General features: G+C 33.9%; 1 protein-coding gene across 3 annotated transcripts in view; it reads right to left on the bottom strand.

The window, feature by feature from the left end:
* TMEM260 (transmembrane protein 260) overlaps nt 1-14,627 on the bottom strand; it is a 58,211-nt gene that overhangs the window by 18,618 nt on the left and 24,966 nt on the right. For 2 of the 3 annotated variants that reach the window (XM_010982962.3, XM_031453771.2), the window contains exons 5-10: nt 13,496-13,609; nt 7,611-7,790; nt 6,064-6,104; nt 3,155-3,238; nt 1,842-1,956; nt 417-586 (exon numbers count right to left, since the gene is read on the bottom strand). In XM_010982962.3, the coding sequence (XP_010981264.2) occupies nt 417-586; nt 1,842-1,956; nt 3,155-3,238; nt 6,064-6,104; nt 7,611-7,790; nt 13,496-13,609 (704 nt within the window). The remainder of the gene's footprint in view (nt 1-416; nt 587-1,841; nt 1,957-3,154; nt 3,239-6,063; nt 6,105-7,610; nt 7,791-13,495; nt 13,610-14,627) is intronic. The other variant, XM_031453770.2, reaches the window with a different exon arrangement.

Here is a 14,627-nt window from a genome sequence, read left to right as displayed (position 1 = left end):
GCTACTACAGAATGTCCTAGATAAGAGCCAAGTACCACTCTAAAGGTGAAATCTTTGAAGAATAAAGTGAATTATTTTAGGGCATATAAAACAGCCCAAATGTCTTTACTCTCCATCTAAGTGGTATTTTAGATCATGAGATTTTACATATAATCCAGATTCTACAAAGTATGTCTAGGATTCCTTAGAGGAAAATACACAGATAGTTTAAATATACCACCTGAACTCTTGTTTGCAATGCCCTGAAACTACACATCACTCATGCTGAGATTCTTGTTCAAAAGTTTAAGAACCACTGTATTCAGACCAAGCTGTCTCACTTTGAAAACTAGGGAAAGATAAAATAAAGCCCTAGAATCTAAATATCCAGATGTCTCTGACTTGAGTGCTACTTTTCATAAAAATAACCATGTTACCTGTAATTAGAATATATTTGGTAAATCACAAAAAGAGTGGCTGAAAGCCATTCCAGACACTGAAGCCCGCTGGTGTTCAGCACCCGGTTACTCTCAGAAACAAGTGCAGGCAAACCAACACCGGCAAGGACAGCCACGACCGCATTGCTCTGCATCCAGAATCGTTCCACCTGTGGAAGAGGCAGGCGAACAGAGCGTCCACGCGACGGGTTCATGCGACCAGTCAGGTACTTACATACTTTAAAAATATACTGCATGCACCTCGTTGTTTATGCCTGTGTCATTTAGGTCTTCTTAATGGACTTGCCCCACCCCGCTCCATGTCGCTTTATTTTTCACTTTTCAAGCATTCCTTCTCCCCAGTTTGACGTGTGAATCTCCCTTTTGGATCCACATAGTCTTTTCTATAGTACGAACTTCATCTTGAGCTCTTTATTCCAACATGCAAAGTGGAAGGGGTTGATGTTTCCTTCCGTGTGGAGAGGCTCCACTGGTATAACACTCCTGGCCTCTGTCTGCCCCTCACTTACTTTCTCCGGAAGGACGTGGGGACTGAGCTGACTGGGGAGCTGGAGATAGCCCTGCTCATCCCTCTCTCTTCCTCCTGGAAGGGACCCACCCACAGAAGTACTTGTGCAGGGGCAGACTCTGGGGTGCAGGTGGGCTGCCTGTGCAGCACTGCCTGTGACTAGTGGGCAGGGATGTCCATTCTGGGACGCAGGATGAGGAAGCTCCCTTGCCCATAGATATTAACGACATTTTCCAATCTCAATGTTAATGGTAATAAAGGTGATTCTCCCATCCAATATACTTGTTTATCTTGTTTTGCAATTAATTCAGAACTCAGGTGATCAAGTAAGGTATTATTCATCAGGTCTCCTGAACACACACACACACACACACACACACAAAACCAGTTGGTTTTAGCTATTAAAAAGTTGCTATCTACATTTACAGAGTTTCTATTAGAAGGAGAAGAAAAACTGTAATCTCAGACATCGTAGTCAGGGAAAAACAGAAATGTAATCACTCTTTTGCATAGGCTTGTACTGATGAGGTAAGAAATAAGGGAATGTACTGGTAAAGCACCTAATTACAACCCATTTTCTTTTTTGATATTTTAAAAGAATTCCAGGAGAAATGCAGTAGTACCTATATCTGTAAGCACATATATAAAATTACTCACTTAAATTTACCCTACATTTATTTTTCTTTTAAACTCTCATGTTAACTATATAATGCTTCTTTCCCCTCAAAGAGCCCTTAGCCTTATTGGTTCAATAATTTAACCTCTGATTTATAATAATGTATATACAATTTTAACTATTTCTGAGATAACTTGCTCTTCTACAAGATTCATGAAAGACAAATTTGTACATTCTTCACAAACTTTCTGGTCAAAGGATATATCTAAGTAAAACTTACCACACCCATGAAAAGTGGTTTTGAAATATCTAAATTTGCCCTCCAAGCAAAGAACAATGAATAAATGCAAAACATTCCAGTAAAAAGCCATACTAAGGATGGATTCTGTCTGTCCCTATAAGAAATTAAAATATGTCCAAAATTATTTATGTGACATGAATATCAATAATAATATTACATAGGTTTAAACTATGGGAAAAACACTTGGAACTATGAAATGTTCCACTTTTAAGTATGAAGAAAGAAAGCTTTAAAATATTAGTTGGAATAGATAAACAAAGCATAGTAATAAACAACACACTGCACTACATATTGTGAACAACTTAACTGGAAACTATGCAGCAAAAGATACGAAGTTAAAATCTGCAGAAATATAACTTACTAAGCTTGTTAAATTAAAGATGTAATTAAACATATGCAAGACAAAAGAATAATTTCATGCATCAAAACAATAAAGATTTAAAAATGACAAATCTCAGTGCTGGTGAGAATGAAGTTATATGAGAATTAGCATTAGTACAATCTTCAAGAAAAGTTAATTTGATAATATGTATCAAGAACCTTAAAAACAATCACATTTATTGACCCAATAATTTGACATGTGGGCATCAATCTTTAAGCAATAACCAGAAATGTGGATAAGAATTATTTCATAAAAATGCTTTGGTATTACTTGTAATAGTGGAAGAAGTGGAAGCAATTTAAGCTCTTCAAATAGGAGAACATTTAAGTTAATTCTACTAGGTTGTAGGATGGAATATTATACAGGAATTTAAATGATTCTAAGTATTTTTTTAAGGTATGGGAAAATGCTCACAATATAATGTTAAGTGTTAAAGAAAACTATAAATGTATATAATATATACATTTACATAAAAATACACTCAACAGACTAAAAAGTAAATGAATAAGAAATTAATGAAGGTTAATAGTGCTATATTTTTTAGGTTTTCTTTTATCATTAGAGGCTACTTTTATCTTCAGGGAAGTTCAAATAATTGCTTGCTTTTTTTGCAAAAACAACAGTAATGATTGGCTATGGGGAGAGTAAGAGATCAAGCCAGAAGTTTAAGACATCAAATGGCTCACCTAGTTAGATTACAATGTACTGCTCAATTTTTTTAAGGTCATTAATTTATAACCAGAAAAAAAAGTAGCAAAAGAAGCAAGACATGTTTACCTTAACAGGAGTGGTTAGTGTTATTTATCTGGAGTATAAAATACTACTGGCAATGTTCTACAATGACACTGAATATGTTAATTTAATTAATGAACATATGAAAAGTAACAGAAAGAGGAATTACACTACTCACTTTCTTGCTAAACATATATTTGCCCAAACTGCAAGGGCTTGAATGTTGAAGGAGAGTTCGGTCCTCATATTTGTCATTTGAGAACTGTAAAAGACAATCTCACTTACTGTTGGCAGAAAGTAAAATTGTGAGTTCCAAATAAAAGTCTCTTTGTAGAATACACCTGATTGTGCACTGAATAATTTTAAGTCCTAGAGTCAGATTTTAAAGTTATTTTGTGTTCTTTTAAATTTGGGAGAAAAAGTAGCACAAGAAAGGGTTAAACAGTTCTAAGATGTTTTCCAGCTGTAACATTTGGTTACCAACTTATACAATTTGGGATAAGATAAGAACAAATAATTCTTCAGTATTTTGATATTGGTATAATGATTTATGAACCAATTTGTAGCCCAGTCATGGGAAATAGGTTTTTGAACGTTCTGCTGTTGGCAGTGCAGACAGGCATGACCTCCAGTGACAGCAAATGAAAACAAAACTAATTCAGGTAGTTTTCTGGAGAGCCAATCATGGAAAAAAAAAAAAAAAAAAAGAAAAAAGGATGAGAAGTGATCTCCAACCATCCTTTTCTGGATTATCTTCTTCCTTAAAAAGCTTCCTAATTTTCTATATTATTTGGTTCAAAAACTGTTTAAGCAATCTCCAAGAAATGTACTTTTTTCCCCCCTACAATTAATCTAAATCCTTTCATTAACTAATAAGCATTTTCCAAATGTTAGCTGAGTTCTCAAAGAGCCCTAGCAGTCTCCAATTTTTAAAAAAGAAATAACTCTATACACTATCTCAAAGAACTTTCTTCTTCCTACTGGCAATTTTACTGGAGAAAATGTGATGCCATAATTATGGAAACCACACAATATATATTTTACTAATGGAGACTCATCGGCTGTGAGAGGATATCCTTACTCATTTTCAAATACACTTGAAAAACGGATTCCAGCATGAGGCTCATTTCAAACCGTTCTTCAAAAGGAATGAAGTCAGTCTCAAAATTAATTCTTGGAGATCTGTCGCCCTAAATGTAAGCTCTAAAACATGGTCACTGCCTAGGGTTAGATTCAATAATTTCCAGTATGCAGTCCAACAGGATTGCAATTGAGAGATATGCGTGGGAAAAGAATGCAATTTGCTTGAGTGGAAAAGGGTAGATGATTAAGTTCCATCATGTTGAGGGATTTTCTAATAAGTTAATTATGAGTTGACTTTCTTAACACTCCTGTCCACCTGAAACAATTAAAGACTAGAAATTCTCTCACTCAGAGAGTGCTAGGATTATGCCCCATTTGATATTATGACTTGGTTCGAACAGATAGCATCAGGTATGAGTGGTCATCACTTTTGTCAAGTCTTTTTCTGGGTATATGACCTAACTGCTATTATTTCAATGGGAAGGAGGCCTTTAAATTCTCCAGAAGATGACATTTATGTGCAACTAATGAAAGTTACATATATGATCTAGGATTACTCCTGAAGCTTCTTTGGAGTTCATGTGGGATTTGTTAAGGCAAAATATACGTGATCCTGCATGTTATGCCAACTTCGGAAGGTAGATAGAAAAGAGTAGGCAGTCAGCCTTTTGGCGTGAAGAAAAGCAGGACACAGGAAAAGCCCAGAGACACTGGTAAAGCTGCCTTTATCTTTAAAGGGGAAACTGAACTTCTTCCAACCTTCTCCCCGACAGAAAAGAAAAAGGAGCCACAAAAATCTCAGTCAGACTTAAAAAGAAATATTTCAAATCAACTCTATGAACCATCGAAAGCTTATATAAAAATAATTGGTGGCAGGGAAATATTTTTAATACTAAATGAAAGACAGCTGGTTAACAAAACAAAATGCATACTATAATTCCATTTTTAAAAACAAGCAAAAATGTAAAAAATATTAGGATAGGGACAAAAATGTTAATGGACTAATAGTAGTGGTTATCACTGCATGTTGGAATTATAGGTAATTTCAATTTCTTTGGTTTGCTTACCTATATTTTCTAAGTTTTCTATAGTAATTATGCATCATTTTTGGAGTAGAAAAAGAGTAATTTAAAAAGAAAAGAAGGAAGTATAAAGGAAGCAAGCAACCCAGCAAAAGAACAAGATAGAAGTTGAGAATCTATGAACCACCTCACATATAGAATTGAAATATTTCACCCATATTTAAAAATAGTTTTCAAATAATCTTGTGAATTCCAAATTAATAGGAGATTAATAGTACAGAGAATAGAGAAACCTACTCACCCTCAATTTTACACTGAAAATATTATAAGAATATTACAGAATTGGTATGGGTATTTTTTAAGTTGTCTTAATCTGTGCAGGTTTTAAAAGCAAATATTAATCCAGTTTTCAAAGAACACTAGTAGATAATATAGAAGAAAATATATTTACTTAAGCTGACTTTTAGTAAGGTTGGATGTTTAAAAATATGTAAGTAAAAAATACAGCTTAAGCACAGCCTAGAGGAAGTCTTAAAACTATTAAATAAATTAAGATTTGAAGAATTAAATGAACATAGCACAAACCCAAAAAACAAGAAAATAATTGTTCAAATTGTGCTAAATACAATGTTATAAAGTATCTCTAAAAGAAAAGAAGATGTAAACAAAGAATAAATTATTTATAGAGCAACAATACATTAAGTAATTTTGTATCCAACTGAAAGTTGAAACATTTTCATTTTATAGATTCTATTTAGTCTCCTAATAGTCTTAATCACTGTTGCATTTATTGTTCATTTTAAGCTTATTGAGGGAAATGCTAGAATATCTGACAGTATGCACAACTGTTAACTATAGAGGTGAAAACTACTTCTCAGATGTACTGCTCCACAAAGAGATAAACTCAGAAATCCCTAAAATCATTTAAAGGAACTAATAAAGAATTCACTTAAAAACAGTTTAAAATATTTAAAATACTCACAGCAGTATTTCAGACATACTGGATCCTACTTCAGATTTAGCCTAAACGGAAAAGAGAAATCTTTATTTGCACAAGCATTAAGCAGAAGCTTTGGTAGGCTATTGTATTTTAACTACCTTGATTTAAAAGACACAAGTTTTAAATATACAATGCAACGTGTCTCTTCAAAGTGTTTTACTTTTTAAAGAAAAGTCAGTGAAAACTAAACATGGATATCCTTTAGGAATAATTTCAAAAATAATAATTGGCTAAAAATCAGTTAAACTATTCTATCAGGAATAATTAACACAATAATTAATTAACAGACTTTACACTTTCGTTACAGAGTCTCTTTAAGCTCTTTTTTGGGCACTTGATTAGAGCTCATTATCACCTGCCTGTAATTTCACAGTTATATGTGAATTATACACATTTCAAATCTGGAATGGCCCTCAAGCAGTATTTTAATGGAATAACCAATGTAAGTAAACCAGAGTATAAATTTAAAATATCAAACTTTCTAAGCAAAAATTAATAATTATCCTTTTATTAAATAATTTTATTATGAAATATCTCCTACATATTAAAAAAAAGTAATATACATTTAGGGGATAAAGAGTTTTAAAAAAAATCTACAGACCCACCACTCATTTAAGAAACAGAACCACATGAATGCACCCAAGGTATCTCACAAAGCCCTCACAGGGCTCTCATCTCCCAGGGGCAACTATTACCTTGAATTTTGTGTTAGTTTTCCCCCTACTTTCTAAAAATGTAAATTTTACTACTTCTGTATGTATCCTTGGGCAAGAGATTGTTTAGTTTTTGAACAGTTTAGAATTTTGTATAAATGGTATCATATAATATTGTAGTCTTCTGAGATTTGCCTTCTTAAGTAAGACACAAAAAGCATAAACCATGAAAGAAAAATCAGACACAACTGTTATCTTAAAATAAAATCCCATATGTTTATCCTTTCGTTTTTCAGATAACCATTACTTACAACCACATTTAGTGTTTTCCCCTAATTTATGTCTCAGGGAAAGCAAGGCCTTTTGAAATTCTTTAGAACACACTGTTTTCATTTAGAGAGTTCATCTTTTATGATGTATTTACATATTTAGGTCCTCCACTAAATACTAACATGAATACTTCAGCAAATATGTAAAAAAAAAAAAAAAGGAACTATTTTGGTCAAGGTAAATTAAAAATTTTGAGGTGTTTTTCTTTAATCTTTTCCAAATATTTTTAATCACAAACCAAGAGCCCAAAGTGATACCCAATGCTAACAATGCTGTAATGCTTCAATCACTGGCAGCAGAGCTTTTTTAATGCTTGTTATCCTGAAAAATATATTCAGGATATACAAAGGATGATGTCAGGGGATTCAGTTTTTTCCTAACATACGTGAAAGGCCATATTCCAAAGGGCAAGCCTGTTATATACATGACATGAAAATCTCACGCACTATTATTGATAAACATTGATTTTTATTTCATTCAAGGTTCAGGCAGAATACTGAAGTTTTGCCACTTATTTCCTTAAAAGGGCTTTAAATATAAATTTACCAGACTGAACGTTCCATATTCTTCCCTGAGAAAATGCGTCAAAAATCCTAGCAGCGTTGTCTGGTCTCCCCAGGTCCAGCGGGCTTGGTTGAGGTAGGATGAGACAGGGAGGTAGGTGTAGGGCAGCAGACCAGCGGAGAAGTACAGACCCAGCTTCCACAGGGCGCCCAGGGAGAGTTCCTGCGTCAGAGCACACGGTGTCACACGTATCACAGTGTTTATTTTAGTCAGATTCATCCTGGAACTTCAAGAACACATCAAGGAAAACATCAAATATGTTTACTCAGAGCTGATCTCTCAATTTATATTAAGTCACTGCACAATACTATGTTAAACCTTCTGATTACTGTGGATTACCAGAAAATTGCATCAGCCTGAACTCCTTTGTATGGCAGGTGAAATCTGAGTGAAGCAAATATTAGCAAAGACTCATGAGTATCATGTTTATTGCATCTTTTACATTTAAAACCATGTCATGACATGCAGCATTGCACAGCTGAGATAACCCACTTGGAAGTGATTACGGTGTTTGGCTGATTTTGAATATGCCCCAAATACTGTTCTAATACCAGTTCACTTCATTACCATCACCAGTAGACTTCAACTATACACTCTATTATGGCTGTACGTTGACAATATGTTCTTTCTGCAAAGGTTTTTGGACATTTCATGGACATACTTGGCACAAGTGAAGCTAGCTTTTAAATAACCTCTCAGTACATTCAAATGCTCCTTTTTTCTCAATTTACATATAGAAAGAAAATTTGTTGTTGTATGTAACAGTGTTGCCTCATATGAGAATATATTTCTCATCTGCACATTTCTAAAACCAAGGACAATATTGCCAAAATTTTATAAAGATTATGTCCAATACAATTCTGATATACTAGAAAGGTTCACGTGGTGGTTACTTTAGTAATTGGGAAAGGGGTCTCTTACAAATATCATGATTGGAAATTGCCAATTTTTCCTTTACAAAAAAGGAAAATTCATATGTGACAATGAATATGAGAACCAAGGTTCACATTCACCAGAAGCAGAAAAGCAGTTCACTTATATTAACACTTTCAAATAAACACTTTTAATTGAAAATGGAGTGTTTTTATTATAGCACTGACTTCATTTGACATTTCTAAAGTGGTAATGAGATGCAGAAAAATGGTGGCATGAAAAAAGTGTAAGAAATAACTAACTGAACAATATGCCTTTGCTGCTCTTTAAAGTAGCTTTAAGGAAAGTAAATGTTTAGATTTTGGCAGTTTCTGCATATTATACAGTTCAATTTAGAATGGTAAGATGCAGTTGCTGAGGAATTTTCCTTTTGTGAGAGAAATAAAGAGAGAAACAATTTCACGAGAGCAATTTCGGAGAGTGCAGGAGAGTGGTTCTGAGTTCTAGCTGCACACACATTGGAATCCCATGGGGAGCTTTTAAAACTATCAATATCTGGACCTCACCCCAGATCAATTAAATCTGAATTATTTTAGGGTGGAATCATATATACATAGGCATATATATATATATGTATATATATACACACACATCCACACACACACACACACACACTTACTTTCTTAAAGCTTCCCAGATAATTTAAGTGAGCAGACAGGGTTGCAACCAACTGACTCAGGACCTCCTTCTCTGCCTGAGATCACCTGAGCAGTGAGAGCCAGCTCCCTGTCACTTCACTGATAGATCATATTTTTGAGCCTCTGCTCTTTAAATAATGAAAATAAAAGTTCCTGTGAAGAGTCAAACTTCCCCAAATTTCATCATTCATCAGTAGTTGACCAGTTTCTCACACCAGGCTCCTAGCTTGTCAACTCTGAGTCTCAGGTGTTTCATACAAGCACTTGGCTCTCCTTTCAAACAATTAACACAAAATATTTGCTTTTTAAGTTCTTCACAGAGAATGCACCCATCATAAAATAATTCTGATTTAATTTATCTCAGCATACATTAACATAACAAAAGCCATATATGATGAGTCCACAGCTAACATCATAGTCAATGGTGACAGGTTGAAAGCTTCTCTTCTAAGATCGGGAATAAGACAAAGATGCCCATTCTCACCACTCATGTTCAACATAATACTGGAAGTCCTAGTCAGAGTAATTAGGCAAGAAAAAGAAATAAAAGGAATCCAAATTAGTAAGGAAGAAGTAAAACTTCTCTGTTTGCACATGACATGATCTTATGTAGAAAATCCTGAAGATTACATCAAACACTGTTAGAACTAATAAACAAGCTCAGGAAAGTTGTAGAATACAAAATCAACACACCAAAATATACTAACAATGAACTACCTAAGAAAAATAAAGAAAACTATCTCATTTACAATAGCATCAAAAAAATAAAATACTTAAGAATAAATTTAACCAAGGAGGTGAAATATCTGTATACTGAAAACTGTAAGACATTGCTGAAAGAAAATTGAAGACACAAATAAACAGAAAGATAGATTGTGTTCATGGATTGAAATAACTGATATTGTTAAAATGTCCATACTCTCCAATGCCATCTATAGATTCAATGATATCCCTATCAAGATTCCAATGGTATTTTTTATTAAAATCTTAAAATTTGTATGAAACCACAAAAGACCCTGAATAGCCAAAGCAATCCTGAGAAAAAACAAAAGCTGGAGGTGTCACATTTGCTGATTTCAAACTACATTACAAAGCTCTAGTAATCAAAACAGTATGGTACTGGCATAAAAACAGACATGTAGACCAATGGAACAGAATCGAAAGCCTAGAAATAAACCCATGCATATATGACCAACTAATATATAACATGGGAGTCAAGAATATTAAATGAAAAAAGGATGGTCTCTTCAATAAATGATTTGAGAAAGCTGGACAACCTTATGCACAAAAATGAAACTGGACCCCATCTTACATCACTCACAAAAGTTAACTCAAAATGGAGTGAAGACTTAAATGTATGATCTGAAAACATAAAACTCCTAGAAGAAAGTATAAGAAAAGGGCTCCTTGATTTTGGTTGTGGCAATAATTTCATGGATATGACACCAAAACCACAAGCCATAAAAGCAAAAATAAAGAAGTGGGACTATATCAAACTAAAAAGCTTGTGCATAGAAAAAGAAATGATAAATAAAATGAAAAGACAACCCATGGAATGAGAGAAAATATTTGCAAACCATATATCTGATAAGGGGTTAATGTCTAAAATATAGAAGGAACTCATTCAACTCAACAGCAATAAAACAAGTAATCTAATTGAAAAATGGGCTAGGGACCTGAATAGACATTTTTCTGAGAATATATTTAAATGGCTAACAGATACATGAAAAGGTGCTCAATATCACTAATCATCAAGAAAACACAAATCAAGCTGAAATATGTATAGTTTACTGTACAGAAATTATACCACAATAAAGTTGTTTAAAAAACAAAAAAGAAAATACAAATCAAAACCACAATGATACGTTGCCTCACACCTGCTGAAATGGCTATTACCAAAAAGACAAGACATAAGAAGTGCTGACAAAGATGTGGAGTACTTGTGTACTGTTGGTAGGAATGTAAGTTGGTGCAGCTGCTATGGAAAACGGTACGGAGGTTCCTCAAAAAATTAAAAACAGAACACCATATGATACTAGCAATTCCACTTCTGGGTATATATTCAAAGGAAATGAAATCACTACCTCAAAGAGATTATCTGAATCCCCATGTTCATTGCCACATTTTTCATAATAGCCAATAAATGGAAACAACTTAAGTGTTCATTGATAGATGAATAGATAAAGAAAATATGGTATGCATACACAATGGAATATATTCAGCCATAAAAAAGAAAGAAATCCTGCCATTTGCAACAACATTGCATGGATGAACCTTTGAGGGCATTATGATAAGTGAAATAAGTCAGTCAGAGAAAGAAAAATATTGTATGATTTCACTTATATATGGAATCTAAAAAAACTGAACTCATAGAAACTGAGAGTAGAGTGCTGGTTGTCAGAGGTGGAGGAGGGTGGATGATGGAAATGGGTGAAGGTGGTCAAAGTGTACAAACTGGCAGTTATAAGATAAGTAAGTTCTGGGGATATGATGTACAGAATGGTGACTATAGTTAACAATACTGTATTTTATAGCTGAAAGATGCTAAGACAGTAGATCTTAAAAAGTTCTCAACACACACACACACACACACACAAATGTAATTATGTGAGATGGTGGAGGTGTTAACTAATTTTATCATGGTAATTATTTTGCAATACATACACATATCAAATTATCATGTTGTATACTTTAAACTTTCACAATCTTACATGTCAACTAGATCTCCATAAAGCTAGGGGGAAAAAGAGAAATGAAGACTGGGAAAAAAAGGAGCCTGGCTAAGATGACTGATATCAGGGTGTCCATTCACCCATCAATTGACAAGAGAAATATTTGGGTCTCCTCACATTTGTATTCCACAGAAAAATCTTCACTGAGTTATACTTTGTTTTGTTTTGTTTTATATATATATATTTGAAGTATAGTCAGTTTACAATGTTGTGAGTTATGCTTATTAAAGTTATATCTCCATGTTTTATCCAGGGCTTATATAATAAAAAAAATATAAAGAACTTTCTGGGTACTCTATAAAACCATTTTTAAAGACAACTATGCAGTTTCATATTCCTTACATGAAGTCTTACATGACTGACTTAACAGAATTCAGTTCCATGAAATAGTTTATCTTTCCTGTCAACTGTTTCCTTTTTATTTATTTATTTTTATCACAGAATAAGAATTTTATAACCTCCACATTACCCTATTGCTTTGCTGCGAAGAAGCCAAGAAAGAAAATGTACTCAAAGATAGTAAATACAATTAACTAAAGCTTTGGTGTAATTATTTTCCTATTTCTAGATACTAATAGTATTATGTGTGCTTTTTCTAACATAATTCTGATGATAGCTTGGTATAAGTGACAAATAATGAAACGATAAATAAATGTGGCTGAGGTGTAGTTAGCAAACAAACAAAAAAACAATAAATTAAATAAGTACAATGACATGAGCACAGGTATTGTGTACAGACTGTTGTAACCTCTGGGGAGAGCCTGACAGAAGACAGAGCTCCTGTCTTTGCAGGGGCTCAGCTCTTCTGCCTGCCCACATTTCCCACTGCCTAACCAAGTAGTTTCCCTATATTGCCCTATATGGCCATTGAAATGTATAATCATTTTTCCTTTCAGGGAAAGAAGAAACTAAATCATTTCTAAGTCTAGGGAAATCTGTTCTGAGAAAACAGGGCTGTTACTCACCAGAGATTTTGTTATTTATTTCACAGGGGCTGCGATGGTGTCTGTTTTGCTGGGAGCTGAATCTCCAGCACCCAGAGCAGCATCTGGACAGGGCAGGCACTCAACAAACAGGTAGATGAGTGAACTAGAATTAATATCCTATCCTTTGTCTTAGAATGTATAATGAAACAAGGAAGTTTGCTATTGTTGTTTTAAGTCCTGTTAACCCGTTTTCATCAAGGTGTGGTTCAGAATCAGGAAGAAAATTAGGAAACAAGCCAGATGCCACTGCAATCAATACTGCATAATTTTTGTAAATCCTTTTTTTTTCAGTCAGTGTTGTTAGGGCCAACAGTTATTTATGCTTTATATAAAACTAAAATAAATAGGGGGGAGGGTATAGCTTAGTGGTACAATGCACACTTAGCAGGCACAAGGTCCTGGGTTCAATCCCCACTACCTCCCTTAAAATAAATAAATAAACCTAATTACCACCCCCCTCAAAAAGAAAAATAAATAAATAAATAAATAAAATAAAGCCCCATGTTTTCTGATGCCATAAATGTCATATTGAGCTTAAATAAAATATTATGAATTTTCATTTGTACTCAAAAACCTACCTTTTCTTTTAAAAGTTGAAAGAGAATCCATGGTACTATGCACAAAACATAGAGCACTATTGTGTGCTGATTACATAAGCTAAGGCCACAGCAGAAAGCACCAATTTTAGATACCTGGAAATAAATAAAAGAAAAAAATCCAAGTTAAAAATTCACCTAGAACTGTAAGTAAGCACAACAGTAAAAAGCTATTCTTTATGTTAAAACTAATAAGCATTTGTATGATAGGTCAGGTTAGCATCAACCTCTTCGATGCAGTCACGCTTTAACAGTCATTAATATCTATCATCATTATTTTTTATTAGTATTTTTTCATTCTCATCAAGTCATCGCAGTCTGACTTTAAACTACTGTCTTCAAACTAAGTTTTAGACAGTCCTATATGATGACAGGTCCTAAGGGTAACAGGATGTTGTGTAATTCTCATTCGAGTGAAATCCATAACTGAAGCTCAGCAATTGATTCCATTTCACGTCTTCTCCTATTAAATTAAATAAATCAAATATAACACCTTTTATTTAGAAACCTGGTTATCTATGGGAGGCCTTTTTGCTCTTTTTGAACATATGTTATTTTCAAAATCAGAAAAAAAGTTTATTTTAAACAAAAACTAAACTCTGAAAGCACCAAAGGTTTGTTTATGGAAATCACAGATAAACTCTCATGTTCTTTTGTTTCTGAATTCTTTAATGACACAGGGCTGCCTGTCTACTAGGATGATCTGGCACTCTTCAATGTGTAGACTGTAAGCCCTTAGAAGACAGGGTTCCTTCACACTTCAAATTACTTTGATGACAGCGTTGGCTTTAGAATTCACTGTAATCTCTCTGGAACCACTTCATTTTACATTTGATACTCTCCTTCTCGTTTGAAGAGAAGTACAAATTTGATCTCTTTTACAATTAGGGAATAAGTCAATGTACCTACCATAATGGTAAATAATTTAAGGTGGTTGATCTGGAGCTTGGCATCATGTAATCACACACACACACACACACATACACACACACACACACACGCACATGCACAAATGATGGTGGAATTAACCAAGAAGCCTATGTGTCCCATAGGATTCAAAGGGGATTTCAGAATCCCCTCTTTTTCCAAAACACTTTTGAACTCTGAGGGAAAA

Source organism: Camelus dromedarius, chromosome 5 (genome assembly GCF_036321535.1).
Source record: "Camelus dromedarius isolate mCamDro1 chromosome 5, mCamDro1.pat, whole genome shotgun sequence".
Lineage (NCBI taxonomy): Eukaryota > Metazoa > Chordata > Mammalia > Artiodactyla > Camelidae > Camelus > Camelus dromedarius.
The sequence above is the reverse complement of the archived record's forward strand: the minus strand, read 5'-3'. Positions and strand labels throughout refer to the sequence as shown.